At 40.6% G+C, this 19,127-nt stretch overlaps 2 protein-coding genes across 13 annotated transcripts in view; both read left to right on the top strand.

The window, feature by feature from the left end:
- The first annotated feature begins 2,952 nt into the window (after nucleotides 1-2,952).
- On the top strand, nucleotides 2,953-7,774 carry eomesa (eomesodermin homolog a). 4 transcript variants are annotated; one of them, XM_026346566.1, is made up of 7 exons: nucleotides 2,953-3,006; nucleotides 4,069-4,390; nucleotides 4,771-4,925; nucleotides 5,587-5,708; nucleotides 5,930-6,088; nucleotides 6,271-6,332; nucleotides 6,488-7,765. In XM_026346566.1, exons 2-7 carry the CDS (start codon nucleotides 4,275-4,277, stop codon nucleotides 7,239-7,241), a joined length of 1,368 nt encoding a protein of 455 aa, XP_026202351.1. In that variant the 5' UTR covers nucleotides 2,953-3,006; nucleotides 4,069-4,274; the 3' UTR covers nucleotides 7,242-7,765. The 4 variants fall into 4 exon arrangements, with proteins under 4 accessions (XP_026202351.1, XP_026202349.1, XP_026202350.1 ...); XM_026346564.2 differs by lacking the exon at nucleotides 2,953-3,006 and having other exon boundaries at nucleotides 3,021-4,390; nucleotides 6,488-7,245; nucleotides 7,334-7,773; XM_026346565.2 differs by lacking the exon at nucleotides 2,953-3,006 and having other exon boundaries at nucleotides 3,021-4,390; nucleotides 6,488-7,206; nucleotides 7,334-7,770.
- A 7,575-nt stretch (nucleotides 7,775-15,349) lies between these two features.
- Nucleotides 15,350-19,127, top strand: part of LOC113153240 (sodium bicarbonate cotransporter 3-like) — a 36,308-nt gene continuing 32,530 nt past the window's right edge. For all 9 annotated transcript variants that reach the window (XM_026346775.1, XM_026346776.1, XM_026346771.1 and 6 more), the window contains exon 1: nucleotides 15,350-15,514. In XM_026346775.1, coding sequence (XP_026202560.1) covers nucleotides 15,473-15,514 — 42 coding nt within the window. In that variant the 5' untranslated portion in view covers nucleotides 15,350-15,472. The remainder of the gene's footprint in view (nucleotides 15,515-19,127) is intronic.

Here is a 19,127-nt window from a genome sequence, read left to right on the forward strand (position 1 = left end):
TGTATCTTTGAAGACAGCAGCATATCTGTAACATAAGCTTTCCCTGTGTAAAGACTACCGCTTTGATTAAATGTTAGCAATCCCAGCGCACTGGAAAATATACTGGGGGACATGTTTGATAAACTTGTGAAATAAATTCTTTCCAATAAAAATGTTCCTGAAGATGATGATTTGCGGAGGAGCGCAGCGCTGGCATGGAGCACATTGCACTCGGTTCTTTTCCCAGCACCCCTCCCTCCAGGGGTCTCGGTGGCAAGGATGTCTAATGAGACTTGCGTTATTAATCCTTGCAATGGGGTACATGAATTCACTCTCGAGCAAAGGCTTCAGCAGCCACCTTGGCCCATAAAACCTGGAATGTATTCCTTTCATGTGCTCTGTTGATGATCTATTCTGACAACAATATGGTAAGACTTCCCTTCCCCTGTCGCGCGGGCCCTAGCCCAGGGCCAAAGAGGGTCATCTCAGACACACTTGGACTTTTATAGGTGGTCAAGGAACATGCTGACAGGTCACAAGTGGGAGCTCCTTTATGAGTCAGAACTAAACATCCACCTCATTTGGAATTAGTTTATTTATAGGTGGCCTGTAAATCACGTTTATTTTGTTTTCTACTTTAAAATGGAAATCCAGTCTTGGGGTCATGTAGGAAAAACCAACATACTTCATACTTCAGACCACGGCTGTTAAAACAATAACATTAAGGGCTGTTTTACCAGGATTTTCTCTTCACGATCTTGTAATCATCTGTGAAACAAAGCTGTAAAGTACAAGATCAGCTGTGAAATAATTCGTACAAAGGAAATATCACATCTCTTTATGACAGATGGTCAAGGATCTAGAGGCTGTGCTTGTGCAGGTGGCGTGAAAACCAAAATTTACGTCTCTTAACATCACTGATAAGTAATTTGCTGATCATGCAGAGGCCCGTTAAATCAGAAAAGCTATATGGCAGGATTACACAGAGGAGGTGCTGACAGGTCAGGTGGGAAACGCTCAACTTTGTTCTTATACAAATGCAGCAACTGCAGAAGGAGCAGTAGCTTAGCTGTTTGTTTGTGCATGAGAGACACAGAGAGGACAAAAATTAACTAAATAATATTACATTTAATTTTGGTTCAACTTCATGACCCTCATAATTGCACTGCTTGTAAATCTGTTAGATTCTAATTCATAGAAAATGTGAATTTCCAGCATTATGTCCTCCTGATAAATGGAATGAATGACTTAGAGTAATCCAATTTCACAATATCCAAAAGCTGCTCCTGTGGCAGGATTTTACATTTCCCTAAGGAGTTCAATATTTTATTTTTATTTTTTATTTTTTGCAAAGAGCAGAAAACAGGGGGGGTTGATTCCAGATTCGGTTGTGCTGCAGATAAGTGAGATTTATTGTTGTGAGACAGGTCAAAATAAATAATAGAACTGACTTTCAATATAATGAAAAATGCTTGATCTCAATTGTGAAATGTTTGGTGTTTTCCTCCTTAGTGCGGGAGTCTGGGATTGATTGACAGATTGTGTGCTGTATGCATGTAGCTCTGGTCCCCTGATGGCCCAATAGTGAGCTTTACTGTCCCATTTATGACACAAGCCAATCTGCCTCCAGCCGCGATTCTCCCTCAGCTTTTCACAGATTTGTATCCCCATTTTCCCCAAATTCATCTCACCCCCAACTCCCCCTCCAGCTTACTTTAAGACTCACACATGCACCAACTGCCCACACACAGGCAGTGGCGCGCAAACACACGCACACACGCGCACGCATCCAGCTACAAATACAATCACAAGCTGAGTTCACTGCAGTTGAAGATGATGTAAAGTGAGATGCAAGTTGAAGAAGTGAGTGTCAGCGGCCTGCACGCAGCTCTTTGACTGGGTTTAACTGCTTTAACGTAGCTAATCAGCGATGGGAAACTTATCCTGATCAGTCACTAGAGCGCGCTGTCCCTGTGTGTGCAGAGGAAAAGTCTAATTCAGCCGCAAACCAGCAGCAGCGGCGTTTGTTGTGCGACACTTTGCTTTGTGCATCGTTTTATTATTTGTCGTTTATGATCTCTCTCACTCTCTCCTGTGTTTGTGTGAGTGTGAGTGTGTGTGTGTGTGTGTGAGAGCGTGTGCATGTGTTAGAGACACACACAGAGCATTTCTTAATTATTGCACATGCAACAAACACTATTTATTTTGGTTCATTTATTATTGCAGTTGCACTCCTCTTCGTTTAGTCTTCATGTTCGTCTCACCCCCGCCGGTTTTACGCCGGTGAGCATGTGTCTCTGCAGCCTCAGTGCATCCTTTCTCTACGAAGGCACCGTCCTGGACGTTCTTTGATTTACACCGACTTGACTTAAGGGGAATTTAGCATTAATTTCAATTTAAAAAATAATAACAATAAAATGAAGTCGTATCTGTCTCCTCCTAATGAGCAGTCTAATATTAAATTACATAAAAAACTGCAGAGCTTAAGCTCATATTGAACAGTTTGATCTTTTTATTATAAGGAGGCTAAATCATATTAGTATCTCCATCTAAATCGGCCTTAATGTTGAACATTTACCAATATTTAATAGATCTTTTTATAATATATTGTGGATTATTTCTGCTGTTGTTAATGATCAGTTTAATAATAATTTAAAGGAATAAAAACACATATTCCGAAGTTTAGAGGAAATATAGCTTTATATTTGTTCATTTTCTAAAGGGAAATACGGTCCTAACAACAAAAAACAATGTTAAACAGAAAAAGTGGATATGTCTGAAAAAACGTTCTCACAGAAATTATAATAATACATGAATTTTAAAAAGGGTCTTTATCATTTCGATTCTGTCTCTTCAGCCAGTTTTGACAGTCGATTATTTTATTTGAGCCACGACTGAAAACCTGGAAGTGGAAGAGAGGACGGAGGTCAATTATAGGAAATAAGGTGCACATGTGATTCTTTTTTTTTTTTTGGGTGTTTGCAGGAGGAATGAACGGTGCTCGCTGATCGTCGCCTTCGTGTCTGAGTGAGTAGAAATAATCTAACGATGTGTGAAAGTGTGTTTATGCTGTTGTGCTGAACGTCAGGACCTGAAGCCGAAACGAAAGTTTAAAAGTGACCGTGAGTGCGCGCTGGGAACGAGCAGCACCGCGAAATGCGTCGTTTCAGGTAAACTGTGCAGAAATGATTCTCTGAGAAAAGACGTTTCACCTGACTTCTGCACCAAAACTCGGCTTTATTTCACGGTGATCTGGATTTGAACCCGGTGGAGATTCACACTTCAGTCAAGCCTTGGATAGGAGAGTAAAAAAAAGAAATAAATGTAAGGCACCGATCACATTTTCCTTCGTGATATTAGTTCAACCAGACGCTTCTAATTGAATTAGAGTTGTGCGGCCATTGGCTGTGCTGAGGGGCCCCCGCATGCTTCTCCAAAAGCTCCTCCCCAAACCAGCTCACAATCAGTTGGGTGTGTGGAGAACTAGATCTTATAAGAGCCGCTGAACATCCCATACCCGTCTCACAATCTGATCCGCAGCTCTGTCGGGTGAGGAGAAGGCTGAACCTCCTTCCATCATTCGCGCTGAGGGAGGGAGGCGTGCACACGCAGCAGCAATCAGGGCGCCGGTGGTCGCGTCGCCTCCTTGACCGAGATTCACTCTCTGGACTCTCGACACTCTTATTTATTAAACAAAAACAATGCAGTTAGAGAACATCCTGCCCAGCGCCAGCATCAATTTACCCAAGACGTTTTACAACCTCTCCTCGTCGGACAGTGCCAACAACAGCCCGAGGCCATCATCGCAGCTCGAGTATCAAGAGATCGACCGGACGGAATCAGAGTCTAGCAGCGCCTCTAAGAAGTATCTGAGCGCGGTGGGAAACGGGATGCTGGGTGAGGGAGAGGGGGACGCTTTCACTAAAGCCGGGCCTGACGGGAGGAAAGGCTCCCCGGTGCTCGGGGAGGAAGAGCTGACAAGTGGTCGGCGGTACAACATAGACGAACTTGGCTCTGACAGATACTTCCTCTCCTCGTCCCAGTCCAGTACCGACATGGCAAGCCCGTGTTCCCTTTTCCCCTATGCAGGACAGACCGGCTCAGTGTACACCGGGTCCAGCAGCTCCAGGTACCCGGCTTCACTCCATTACGGATCCGTCTTGCCGCCCACAGGCTTCTCCTCCTCGTCCGTGTGCACCGGCAGGAGCCAGTTTAGCAGCGGAGGGTACCAGTTCAGCCAGGGTCCGGGCTGTTTGTACCCCTCCTATCCTGGGACGGGGGCGGGTATTGGCTCCATGTCTCTGCCGGGCTCTGCCGCCGGAGCCAGGGCGCAGGTCTATCTGTGCAACCGGCCTCTGTGGCTCAAGTTCCACCGGCACCAGACCGAGATGATCATCACCAAACAGGGCAGGTGAGCAGATGCGCTGATGCTGTTGAGGCCTTTTTATAGAACACTTTATAAAATAGGAAATTCGTTCCTGTAGCTTATTTCCACTAAATTCATTGAGTTTTTTTTATTTTCTCCAAACGCTTTTACGCACTAACTCGTCCTCACGGTGCCTTTTTACGCACTTTGCGGCGGCTGTTGCTTCAAATTTCGTTTTCGATTTTAGTAAATTGTACACGAAGAGTCGTCTGCCCTCATTGATTTCAAATTATTTTAAATGATATATTAAAGCAGTCTCTGTAAAATTCAACACTTGATGATAATTCGTTGCTAAAGTCCTTTTTTTAAAGTTGTGCCTGCTTGATGAGCCCAGATGTTAATTGTTCCTGTTTTCCTTTTTCCAGACGGATGTTTCCATTCCTCAGTTTCAACATTACTGGACTCAACCTCACGGCCCATTACAATGTCTTTGTCGAAATAGTCTTGGCTGACCCGAATCACTGGCGATTTCAGGGCGGAAAGTGGGTCACCTGTGGAAAAGCAGACAATAACATGCAAGGTGTGTTACGGAATTAACACTTTCGAAAAGGAAACGAATAAAAAAATAAAAATAAAAAAATGATTTGTTTTAAATGATGAAGCAGATGCTGCAGTCGTGTATGAGAAAATCAAACCTGAGTGCGAGACGTGTGCAGCATTTTTAGTTATTTTTTACTATGTTTTTAGTACTTTTCAATTTACTCTTCGCACTTTCAAGTATTTAAATACAATAATTTTTATTCTACAATATCATTTAAGTTTTGTGTCAACTCAGTGAGTTCCCGGTGAAGCAGCAAGGTGTGAAATAACTGGTTAAATCTGCCTTTTAAAAAGTGGTGCCCTATACATTTTCTGGTACTTTAAATGCATTTAGAAATAAATCATTTTTCTATTGATATTTTAATGTTATTAGAAAATTACCATCAGAAAATTCCGTATTTTTTTAAGTTTGGCATTTTAGGCCTTTTACAATAAATTTCAGGAATTCAAGATCTTCTTAATATTATTTTAAATCTGAAGAAATAAAACAAATTAAAATCATAGGAATAGGTTTTACTGTAATCTAACAATAAAATAAAACGACTAGAAGAATAATCGTGGTCTTAAAGAAAAAAGTTCAGTCTTATTTGAAAAGGCTCATATTCTCTGCTTTGTCATAACACACATTATTTTAATTGCAGGTAACAAAATGTATGTCCATCCTGAATCTCCAAACACGGGTGCTCACTGGATGAGGCAAGAAATTTCTTTTGGCAAGTTGAAGCTGACCAACAATAAAGGGGCCAACAACAACAATACACAGGTTAGATATTGATTTCTGACATGCTCCAAATAAATATGTTCCAGATGCACCGGGATGTTAAATGTTCTTTTAATTTTTTCCATTTAATCTGTCAAAAAATAAATTAAATTTCAAAGGCATTCAGGAATGATTGAGTTTGCATTCGAAGTGCGTAGAAAAGACATGCAGCTTGTGATTTAGTGTTTGAGATCGACAGCTCATCACACACTTCTCATTTTCAGATGATAGTGTTGCAGTCGCTTCATAAATACCAGCCGCGCCTGCACATTGTGGAAGTGACAGAAGACGGAGTGGAGGACATGAGCAATGAGGCCCGAACTCAAACATTCACCTTCCCTGAGAACCAGTTTATAGCCGTCACTGCGTACCAGAACACAGATGTAAGCTCCAGAATTATTACTTTTGCTTTGTTTAATTGAAAACGTCCTTCAACAACACAGAATATTTAGGATTGCATGCATTTAGTCTTTATCATTAATTTAAAGTGCAGTGGCTTTCAGATGTAATTTATTATGTGTATAAATGATTCACAATGATCGTGTTATTTTGTTGTTTTTTTCAGATCACACAGCTGAAGATAGATCACAACCCATTTGCGAAAGGTTTCCGGGACAATTATGACTCGTACGTGTCTTGCACATCATGCCGTGTGGTTGATCTGTTCTGTTCTGTCTTTCTTTTTTTTTCTGCGGTAAATGGTGTCATGCATATTGTGAGTTCTATATTTCCTCTTTAAATTAATTTTTTCGTTTGTCTACATTTCTCCTTCTGCTGATCAGGATGTACACAGCCCCAGAGAGTGACCGGTTGACTCCGTCCCCTACAGACTCCCCTCGCTCCACTCAGATTGTGCCTGGGGCCCGCTACGCCATGCAGCCTTTCTTTCAGGACCAGTTTGTGAACAACCTGCCTCAGAACCGGTTCTACACCAGCGAGCGAGCCGTTCCCCAGACCAACAGCCTACTCTCCCCGCAGAGTGAGGATGCCAGCGCAGCCGCCTCTGCCCAGCGCTGGTTCGTCCCCCCAGTCCAGCAGCCAGGCTCCAACAAGCTGGACCTGTCGTATGAGAATGACTATTCCACCAGTAGCCTCCTGTCTTATGGCATTAAACCTCTGTCCCTGCAGACATCCCACGCGCTTAGTTACTACCCAGACTCAGCCTTTGCCTCCATGGCTGCTGGCTGGGGAACCAGAAGCTCTTATCAGCGCAAGATGACCACGGGCCTGCCCTGGTCCCCTCGTCCAAGTCCCCCAGCCTTTCCTGAGGACCAGCTGGGGGCCACTAAAGACAAGCTGCCTGAGGAGAGCGTGCCGCCAGCCTCCACTTGGATCGAGACGTCCCACTCACTGAAATCGGTGGACTCTACCGATTCTGGTGTGTACTCCATGGTCTGCAAAAAGCGCAGAATGTCTCCTGGGGGTTCAAGTACAGAGAACTCCCCAACCATCAAGTGTGAGGACTTGACTTCGGAGGAATACAACAAGGACAACCCAAAAGGCATGGGTTATTATGCATTCTACACAAGCCCCTAAGACTGTAATTATTTAAACTAAATATATTTCTTTTGTTAATTACTGAGTGCTCTCCATTCCTTGTTAATGTCTTTTTTCTCTTTTCTCTGAAGGTGCCAAAGCTTAGTGTTCCCCCAAGCAAGCTGCACAAGGTTATTTTCCCAGACCAGCCCCTCTCACATACCTGAGCAGAAACATGCATAGTGATTGTTGTTTTTGAAAGAGCATGTCCATTTTTATTCATTTATTTTTACTTTTTATTTTCAAATGTGAAAAATTTTCTTTTCCCTGCATATTTAAGTCATTTTTGTTGTACAGTATTCGTGCACTTTAGAATGTGATGTATCTTGTACAAATTGTCTTCATGGAGGTGTTATTAAATGGATAATAAAACGGCTTTTCATAAAGCATTGTCGAAATGTCTTTTCTCCGTATGTGTTATTTATATACTATGGCCAGGCCATGTTAACACAGGCCAGTGGCATTTCTTAAGATGCTCTACCTCAATCGGCTGTAGGGGGGAAAAAAAATCTTTACATACATTTGAATACATAACTGTACATGTGCTACAGAAAAGGATAAAATATTACAGGTTTTCCGTTACAACAAAAATAAAAATGTGCACGTCTTGTTGAACAGAGCATCTGTATTCTGTATTTTATAGCATAAAAACCTGCCAGTGGTTCATGCCAACAAGCTGATATTGCAGTATACAATATTATAAAATTAATCTGCATCTGAACATTGTAATTTCTTCAAAGGTTAGAGAGGCAATAAAATATAGTGACACAGTGTTTTACATTTTAACGCTGAGGTGTGAGGTATTATAACGTTGCTTGTGTATGCGAGTCCTTTCCAGCAACAATTCGATACGTTTTGGCTGCTGTAAATCGATCATCGTCCCTAAACTAATAAAACATTTTAGTGTCATTGTTTTCAAATGGAAACATTGTTAGATAGCATTTACACGAAAAAGCACAAACGTAGTGAAACGATAACTGAAAATGACAAGTACATGGGATGGCAATATAGAGTGAAAACCCCATTTCTGTTATGAGGTCACAGTCGCAAGTTTTCATGTTTCTTGCACCTGTAAATAGAAAGCAGAAATTCTCAGAAGCCATGGTGGTTATACACAAAAGAGCTGAGCAATCCATTTCAAGGTTACAGGGTAACACCACTGCTCATAATTCAAGGGAGCTAAGTGTGATTTAAATATGAGATTTACATGTCTTTCATGACACGTAAGACTCACAACACAGACCCAATTAGGTGAAAAACATACAAAAGCATAGTCCTAGTATTCCTTCTGTTGTTGCCATGGTGTTTTCACACATTTTATCATTTACCCAAGTAATGCAAGTGCATGTAAGGCATGTGTGGTTCAGAAATACGAAAACAGGCTAAATGGAAAATGGTCCATCAACCATCCAACTAAGGGCAATGTACAGCTCAACACCTCTATTTATACTGTATATCACGGCCTCTCCAAAAGTGGATTAGTGAAGATAAAATCCATGAAAAGAGAAGTCATAATATTCACACAGAGCCTGCTTGGCTCGTGTTCTCAGCACCTGTTTTTTCTCAGTAAAAATCCTTCCCCGTAAGGACCCCAATTTGAATTGATTTACATACTCGAATTCTAATTAATTCTGTTGTCAGACTCCTTGACAAAGTGAGGAGTCTGACTAACTCCAATTAACACCTCCTAACAAGGTAGAGTGCTTGATTGCCCTGGCCTCTCAGGAAAGCTGTAAGAAAAAGGCTCTTGGGGGGGGGGGGGGGTTCAAGCCTGGAGAATAAAATGTTTGCACTTATGCGTGTCAGCAAACTGTATTTCAGAGCATCTGATGATGTTTTTCTTTCTCTTTTCATGTTGTCCTGACCTCTGCTCATCAGCAGTTGAGGGGTGGAGAACAGATGTCTACATATATAACTGGTTACCCACAGCAGCACGCACTAACAAAGAGATTTACATCTATGAATGTAATAAATACTCTTACAATTAGTGCAGAAACCAAAGAGAATTTTATATACCCATAGCTAACTTTCGACTTAGTGGAACTAACAGTTTTCAAAAACTTTTTCCCATAAAGAATCCCCTTCAACAGACCAAATGTAGTGCCTTGTAATAATCTAACTACATGCAGAGACAGAATACTTTTTTGGGCAATAGCAAAATCTATCTTGTGTTAAAACTACAGATATTCTTCATAATCTCCACTACAGGTAGGTAAACAGCCCCTGATCATGTACAAGTGGCAAGAAATTTCATGGTTTTCTGCATTAGTCATAAAATGTGATCTGATCTGTATCTAAGTCAAATGAATGATGTGCCTAAAGTAATAACACAAACAGATCTTTCATTCCTGAGAACAACCACAAAAACCTCACAGTGTTAAATTAATTTAAAGGTGTGGACTAGAGCTACTTTGACTGACACACAAACTTAGCAAAAAACTTTGCTCCGCACAGGAAGAATATGCTTAAGTGAGTCTCACCAAAAGGAGCTTTTTGTACAGTCTACAAATGGAGACACTTTGGGACTGTGGCTACTTTACCAAGAAGTGGATGGCCAGTCAAAATGACCCCAAGAGCACAATGAACACTCATTAATGAGATAAAGAAGCAACTCTGAGTGATAGACAAAGATTTGAAGGCATCATTAGAACTGGCTAACATCTGTTCATGAGCCTACAGTAGGTAAAACACTGAACAAGCAGGGTGTCTGTGGCAGGACACCACAAAGGAAGTTGCTGCTTACTAAAAAGGACATTGCTGCCCGCCTGAAGTTGGCAAAATGTTTTGTGGACTGATGAATCTATATTATACAATTTTGAAAGAACACACAGCACTGCATTTGGAGTAAAAGTGGCACAGCGTATCATAATGAAAACATCATCCCATCATCCAACTGTAAAGTATGGTGGAGGAAACATCATGATTTGGACCTGCTTTGCTGCATCAGGGCCTGGCCAGCTTGCAATGATTGGGGGAAGATGAATTCCCAAGAGTATTATAAAATCCTTCAGCATAATGTTAGAATGTCTGTACATCAGCTGAAACTCTGTGGAAGTTGGATGATGCAATGGGACAAACAACCCACCTTAACCTGGTTAAGGTTATTGTTGTCAAGGGGGTCAACCAGTTATTAATGGCAAGCGTTCACATACTTTTTCCACCATCATTATTAAGTTTTTTGTGATTGTTTTCAATAAAGACCTCAAAAGATCTGAATTTGTTTGGTGTTATTATCTTAAGGACTTTATATTTGATAATACTCTTGACTCAGATCTAGTTTTATGACTAATTAGTGCAGAAAACCCAAAAATTTCACATCCTTTTCCTGCCACTTGTATTTGACGAATGTTCCACATCTGTATAACAGATAACTCCAAAATCTAGCAACAAGTCGATAGATTTTGTCTTTCTCAGCCATTCATGCAAGAAGTAATCAATAGACACTTCTACAGCATGCTTCCGCAAATTCAGACCATGTCGACTTGTCAGACATATGCACACTGGAATAAGACCTGAGGAGCTGCTGTTGTTAAAACTGCTTTATGTAGCTACAATCTGAACAAGTATTATGGTGGTCTTATCATTACAACACTTGTGAGCACCTGTAAGCGATCTAAATCATTTAAAGTGTATTAATAAAACTTTATTCCTGCAATTCCACTTCATGTTTCGTGTGTGTTTGAGCTCTTACATGTTTGTGTCCTCGGGCCGTCCATCGGTGACCATGTTGAGAGTTCATGTAAGAAAGGCCAAGGAGGCTATGGAGACTTTGTACGCAAGGAGTACTGACATCTAAACACAGATGAAGGCCTGAGGCTGTTTCCTCACCTTCAGTCACACACTATTACTGCTCTCACTGACTAAATGCAGCCAGAGGCAGATGTGTGTCTGGGTCAAGGTTCTTTAGAGGCCCGTTTCAAAAAGTAACCCACAGACAAGCGAGACTGAGATGGTGGCGATTATGTTTCCTCTTCACACTATACAGTATTTCCCCTTTTGATGCGTTGATGAGTGCCACCTCTGTTCAAAGATTATCAAGCCAGTTTGAATTACTGCACAACTGTTATTGGGGACAGTTTGAGTCTCATATCCTCATGTTGGTATTTTGTGACGCATTCACTTATGATTTAATCACTTTTATTTTACAAAGGGTCAGCATCAGATGCAATCTTTATTACTGCATCTGAAGGCCTGGAACCAGGTTCACTGCACACGTAGATACTGCAAAAGTTTTGGGGTTAACCATTTAGCTCAGTACAGAAATACACATAGATAGCTTCTGGCACATAATATGATATTCAGCTTAATATATAATGAGCATATGTTCTTTGTGGAAGTCATGGACCTTGACAGACTTAATGCTGCTGACAAAGGCTCTGCTTTTAGCTTCCCATAGGTGCTTATGTACACAACACAATGCTTTATTTAGTCTCACTATCTCCTTTGGAACTAGTTAGTCAGCAGTGGATGGGGGGTGGGCCAGCTACAGTACGGGTGTAATGCTCACAGGTCTGTTGGAGTGAGACCCTGGTGTGAGATGAGTCTCAAGTTAGCAGGGCCACAACTGTTTGGAGAAGGGCGTTGAGTGTTGGCAGAGAGCACGGAGGTGAGAGGCACTGGAGGCGCGGATGGGCCTCGTGTTGGTGCCCTCAGCCGGCATGTGCAGTGCGCAGGCAAGGCCCTGACTCAATGGTGCATGGATAATGTTGGAGAGAGTATCCCACGGCTAAGCTGCACTTAACAGCACATTGATTTCAAAGCCTTGTGTTCCCTCTGGAGGGCAGTGGGACACACCTCAACAGGCTGGACTCCCCCCCCGCTTCTTTCCCTCGTCCCTCCCTCATCATCAGAGTGTCCTGGAGGACTTGAACAGGTTTCAGGGGCACTAAGGCTCCCCGCAAGACCCTCGTCTTGAGAGCAATATTTGGGGTAGGGCGTGCAGAGGCAGCCGTCCAGAAAAGATGTGTGGTTAAAATCAATGCATTGGCACTTTGATGGAGCGCTCCAACAGATTTGGGAATTTCGCAGTGTCTTCCTTCTCTCGTGGCATCCTCAGAGGGCCTCATCACTGGAGAGAAAACAACATCTACTAAATCTTCTGAGAAAAGGAACTCTTATATCTTCCATGACTTCTGGGACAAAGCATGACACAGTCAATATTCATTTGTTCTTTTTACACAAATTTTATTTGACAGTACTTTTCATTAAGAGACAATAAATCTTCTCCTATAGTAAGTTCAGCGCCACACAGTTCATCTTTCTAAAGAGAAAACTTTCTTCCTTATCCTCAGCCCCCCTTTGCAGTCTGCATCTCTTTACGTGAGTCCCAGCACAGGTGGATGCCAGTGTGGTGCTTCTTCCACTTGTCTAACTTCTGACTCATCTCCCAGCTGCATTATGCGAATGCATGTTTCAGGAGCAAGTACACAGCACACGTCTTTGTGCGCTAATGGGCTCTCAGCATCTTTAAGACTCGGGGTACAATTAAGAGGTGATAGTTTGATCTCCCACCTCGCAGTTCTATTTCTGAGCTGCTGCGTGATTATGCCGGAGGTTGATGTGCGGGTGAGGAACGGGCTCTATTTAAAGGAAGACACCCATGAACTCCTCTGAAAGAACAGATTACTTCTGCTGTTTGCACCTGTCTGATTTCTATTCTAACTCTAGTGTATCCTACTGCAGTTAAGTTTATGACACAATCACAAAGTGAGTTTATGACTGAGGGTATTCTTTGTAATCAGGGCAGAATTTAGTTCTCCAAACATTTAGAAGAAATGTTATCCTAAAAGGACTTCCTGGGCTGGGTCATTAAAGGTAATTGCAAATGGAGAAAGAGATTCCTCCACATCTCCACATCAACTATAATATTTAGCACCAAAGTTCATCTGACATCTTAAGCTTTCTTTGTGATCCGTTAAGATCTTTTGGAGTTAAAAGGTAATTATCACTATAAAATATTGCAGGCAATTATGTTTGAATAGGCATGTTGCCTTTTGTGACCAGAAATGAAAGAGAACTGAAAGTATAACCTCTAATGAGGGAATTGAAGGCGTTCAGCTGCTGTTTTTTTGCACCAGAAATTAATTGGAATGTGTGAAGAGGGGGCCACCCCTGTCCAATAAGGTTGGAGGGCTGAGTATGAGTGGTGGTTTCCAGAGACGAGACTATTGACAGGCTTCACAGGAAATTTATTCAGAAGACAGTATGTCCAACAAAAAAGAAGTGTGTAATGATGCACTGTTTCTGCACATAGATTTTGATGTTAAATAAAATATTTAATGCTGCACAACAAATCAAATTCCATTACACTAGTGAAATTTCATCACCACCTACTGCTCGGGAGGCATGTGAGCATTTTCATTTAGAAACTGTTTAATTTCTTAATTGATTTGTTGGTCATTTGTATTTAATTTGAGGAGAAGTTCCACAAGACAACAACAAGGGATATTATAAGGCCAAATAAACAATTCCAACTGGTTTAGATTAATTTAGGAGGTATTAAAATGTCTGTCTCTACGTTAAAATCAACATATCCTTGCAGGTACTGTGTACTATTTTTTTAATAGGTAGGTCTAGTGTTTCCACTTCAATCCGTGGCCTTATTCACTGTAATTAGACACGTTCCATGTTTGCATTGATGACACTATAATGCAAATATCACCGCATTTATGAAGCAAAACGAAGGCTTGTAACCTTGTGATAATCACATTTACACATCAGAAAGAAAAAAAGGAAACCATATTTAAACAGAAAATAAAAAGGTAGCAACACAATTGGTGGTTTTGGGACATTGTGTTGGTTACAGTATGGCATAGTTTCGGTGTACAGCATTAAAATGTGTGTGCAACAGCTGTTTGCTGCCCAGAAAAGCATTTCGGTTAGGAATGAGAAATAAACCATTAATAAAGTCACCGCTAGTGTGACCACATGAGTCTCTCTCAGTGCTGCTGCTTTTAATAAACACAACTATTTATTATTAATTTACTAAAGTGAAAGAAAATGAGCTATATTCTCCATTTGTTTGTTGTCAGTGACTGAAGACAAAGGTGCTAATGCTGCCAAGGCTGTAATACCTACTGACAAAGGTCTATACACACTCACACACTCACACACTCACACACTCCGGCCCAGGTTAACCTCTGGACATGAGAGAATTAGTCGATACTGTATTGCCATCTACTGGTGGAAATGTGTCATTACCTAGTAGAGCCATCAATTTCAAAAATATGACGATAAACAAAGACGATTTATGGAACATGATTTTTTTGTCTTTTTGTTGAATCAGGATTTTAACCAATACAATCTTAAAACACAACTATCTGAGGACTTAAATAAATAATAAAATAAAATATGAAATAAATCCATACTTTACTCAGTCTGATGTGCAGAGGTGACCAAAGTACACAGACAAAACAAAAAGTAAAAGTTCAAATGTTTGTCTAAAATAAACTACCATCTGAAATTATTTACTAAAGTTAAAGTACTTAGTAGGATAAAACTGATTTAAAGTGCAAGATAAGAGATTCTAAACATCACTAAATGGGATAATAACAGCAAAGTGGAAGTTTAGTCTAGTTTTAAAGATGAGAACAAAACATTATATCTGGTGAAGGTAGAGCTGTTTTCACCTGGGTTACTTTTTGTGTTGTTAGATAGTTAATACATAACAATACGAGGTTGTTGATTATAAACAGAATAAACGACTTTAAAGAGTATAGTCGTGTGAGAAGTACATTATTCCCCCTGAATTGTAGTGGAGTGAAACTAAAAGTAACAGAAAATGGAAGTACAGCAAAGCACTAGTACCTTCTTACCTGCTATGGTGAAACTCAGAGTTTCCCATCTCAGTGTTAGTTGTCTTATGGTTTAGAAATGAACTAAGAGTTTCCTAAAACTACTTTGTGTGTCACACCCTGTGAAGTTTGGTTAAAGAGGTTTAAAACTAATCATAACACAAAAAGTCCGCATGAGAATTTCACAGGACGAGGAACTTGCTCCCGCCTCCACCATGACGTTTATTAGAGTCGATTGGCTGTGAGGGTCGAGTCTCAAAGCGTATTGGGGGGCACTCCTGTCAATCATGCCAGGGGCGTGTCCTGACCGTTCGTTAGGGGAAGCACAGACAGTTCAGTTCTCCCAGCTGTCACCCGGCGCACCGGCAAAAAGGAAGAAGAATTAAAAAAAGACATAAAACCGAGGGCAGAAGCCTGGGGCCAGGTCGAGGGAGCGAAATGGATGAAGCTCCGGAACAAATGAGGCCCCTCTTAAGAGCAGTAAGTACGCGCCCACCGTTATATTTGCATGGCCCTTTGTTAGTGTGTGACCCTCTGTAAGTAACAGAGATGCTGTGGAGTCCCACAGAAAAGCAGCATCCGCGTCTGTTGTTGTTAGCCGGCTGTCTGACAGGGGTTAAGGTCAGTTTACTGGAAAATATGCTTTATACAAAACTACTTCCCTACAGTGTTTCTAGTTGCTGAGTTTCCACATAGTAACGCTGCTTGCTAATGAATTAGCCGGGCACGAGCAGAGGCTGTGACGTCAGAAACGTTATTAACCGCACTGGAAAATAAATAAATAAATATACATATATATATATATATATATATATATATAAACAAAGTCAGTGATGGACAAGATCTTAAATAAACCAAAACATACACTTGTAGATCATGTTTGTTCCTTGACAGTAGTGTCGCAGCTGGTTAGTTGCTTATTTCCATAGCAAATGCACCAAAAATAGATCAGCTCTGTGCTTTGTCTGACATTTCCAACTTCCGACTCAGGAAATGCTTTCTTTTTAACGGTAAACTAAAATAGCCATGTGACTGTGTGCTCAGACGAGGGGTAGTTTTCATCTGGTAAATTCAGGTCTGTGTGATGCTTTAAGTGAGTTGCGGGTGACGTAGGGACCCACATCCTGTCTGCTGGGTGTAATTTTACTGTCACGCATGGGATGATGAGAATCAAACACACAGCAGTGCTAACACACCCCAAAAAGGAAAGTGGTTGAAGAGCTAAGTTTAAGATGCACTTTGCCTGTCAGACACCAGTGTGTTGCTGGTGTTGGGTTGTCCTCTATGTTTGGTGCCTTGGTATGTATGCGTGCATGCATGTGAGCCACTGTGATCAGTGAAAAGAAGCTGCTGCTGGACAGCTGCCTGCTTTTTATGCAGCCATAAAAGACACAGGACCTACAAACAGGAATTAAACTGCTCTCAAGTCACTGGATTTAATATGTAACTGGCTGTTTATCTATCGAGGTGCACATATCACTAGATTTCAGCAGGACTGGCCAGTGCATGCATGTTTAAAGAATATGAATCTAGTTTCAACAGGAAACTCTACTGACTGACTAGTGCTATTATTAGGAGTTTAGAAAGAATGTTACAGATGAAGTCAGACATTTTTAACTTTGACCCAACCAATGGGCTTTAACCATGACAACAATCTCACTTAACCATCATTTCAGTTTAATCCCAACTTTTGTTCATTTAAAACACAACTGTTTAGAGTCACACTAACATTAACAAACTCATCATCAGCTGTGTTTGTGGCATGACATGGCATACAGTATCTAACCTTGACTACGAGTACTTAATGGTCAGAGATACTGTCAGACCCTACTCATATCACAATCTACTGCATTGTATGGTTTCAGAATTGATGTACTGGGTAGATGAGAATGAACTTAGTGGACCCTTGCTTAGTGGATCACACTGCTTTGAATCGGCAATTACCAGGGCTTTAGGGCCATATTTAATTGAATAATCCAGTATTGATTCTTAAAATTCCAAGATCAATCTTTACATTTGCACCTTTTCTCTGTTTAATTTAAATTTTAAATTTAATTTAGTCTGTACTTTGAGAATCAAAATCAATTTAGGACCTACTGCCAATATGCTGCCCTGGTAATTACACAGAAGGACCCTTTGTGCTAATGTATACTGCTCTGTTCTGTTCAGCTTTACTATTATAATATGATTAAAGTTAAATCCTAGAGTATCCCCCTATAGGCTACTTGCCTCACAAGAGAGCCTGTTTGTTTAACAGGTTTTTAGGTGGATTTTGAGCACAATGACTAGATGCACTACATGAATCAGAGATTGACACGTGTGCTGCTGCCCTGTAGATTCTCACTCAAAGAAAAAGCTTTCATTGTGATATTTTTTGTTCATCCACAGGAAGGCAGTATAGTTATATTTAAGAGTGGCTTTGTAGAGCTACAGCCTTCCACTGGAGCAAACTGACTTGTTTCTACTTATTGGCCTATTAGCACTAGCTGTTGAGGAAAGAAAGAGTATTTTAGCTTACCAAATGTTTTGAACTATCCAGGGGATTTTAAGCAACGTTTGGTCCCAAGCCTCTAGATTATAGCTGGAAGGTTTTTAATTCACGCCCATCTAATTATGCATGGAACACTGACCACTGTAAATTTGTGTGTGTACAGAATAATTGCACTGAAAGTAATTTTATGAATGTAAAATACAGAAATGCAAGATAAAGGATGGACGACTGTTCTATTCTAAATAGTATTCTGCCTTTGTTTACCATGTCTGTAGACACAGTTTGAAAGTTCATCCATTTAGAGAATAATCTCTTGCTCATCAACCCCATTACGTTGCTAAATGTGTCCTTAGGCTTGGAACTTGTGCTGTGGTGGGTGGTGATATGAACTGGGATGGATAATGGATCTGAGCCATTTACAAGTTAATATTTGCAGTGGCAACAACTGTGGCTAGAGGCATGATATTTTTGGGTTGTGTGTCTTTCCATTCATCCCATTGTAGTGAACCCTGATTGTTCAGGAATATTTATAGGGAATTTCATCAAAATTAGCACAAATATTCACTTAGACTCAAGGATGAACTGATTGGGTTTATATAGTCACAGTTGAAATTTTGATGGTCTAAGGTCAAGTTCATTGTGAATAAGGGCTGGGTGATAAAATGATAATAGCTCTTTAATAGAACTTTAAGACAAAGCAGATATAACGTTAATAGAATCAATTCTATCCATGTTTTACATCATACACTATGAAAAGCCAATGATTATGACAGCAGTGCATGCACTGCAAATTCTGAAGCAGTGTAATTGCTCCTCATGTTAGAGATTCAAAATAAAGTCAAAAAACTTTTAAGATATAATGCCAGTATGCATGATCGAAAATGGCTGATTTAAGTGACTGAAATAATCTCGTGAAATATTCACATCTGACTTAGTACTTGACAGAAATAGTGATTTGATTTATAACGCAATATATATCAATATTGACTGATATGAAAAAAACTATGATTTTCTTTCCCATATCGCCCAGCCCTACTGTGACCTTGCATACATTCCCATACCACATGTACTCAATGTAATTTCATTACAGCTGTCTGAAACATATATTGCTTTATTACTTATGTATGAATTTTATTACAATATGGAAATTACAAAAATAGTAAAACAGTTTAAATATTGTAAATACCGTCACTCCATCTTCACACTTTTGTCACGTATCGGAAGAGATGTACATCTTTTAGAGGTATATTATCTGAAGTTCTGATTTCTAAAACATTTACTAAAAAGCTGTGGTTTTCACCTTTGCTTTTACTCTATGGTTTGTGGTTAGTCTGTTTGGAACTGACTGCCGTGGGCAGATGCCACATCCACAGGGCATCTCTGGACTGGACTAGGATCAACAGCGTTTCCTTCAATAAAAAATAGCCTCTATTAACTACTTAGGTTTCAGGAAGATGGTCTTTTTGCCCTACTCACATAACAGTAATTGTGGCCAGGAAACAAATGAGCAATAGGTCTTTGCAAAAATGACAGGTTGTTGACTTGTCCAACCTTGAAACAATGGTGAGGAATATGAATATCAAAAGCATAGAGGCATTTAGA

This window comes from Anabas testudineus, chromosome 11 (genome assembly GCF_900324465.2).
Source record: "Anabas testudineus chromosome 11, fAnaTes1.2, whole genome shotgun sequence".
In the NCBI taxonomy this organism is placed as follows: Eukaryota; Metazoa; Chordata; class Actinopteri; order Anabantiformes; family Anabantidae; genus Anabas; species Anabas testudineus.

Excerpts from the sequence above, each read along its gene's own strand:
- eomesa (XM_026346562.1), top strand. The coding sequence starts at position 3,681 with ATGCAGTTAGAGAACATCCTGCCCAGCGCCAGCATCAATTTACCCAAG. Across the intron at positions 4,926-5,586 it reads AGCAGACAATAACATGCAAG|GTAACAAAATGTATGTCCAT; the intron begins GTGTGTTACGGA and ends TTTTAATTGCAG. Across the intron at positions 5,709-5,929 it reads CCAACAACAACAATACACAG|ATGATAGTGTTGCAGTCGCT; the intron begins GTTAGATATTGA and ends TCTCATTTTCAG.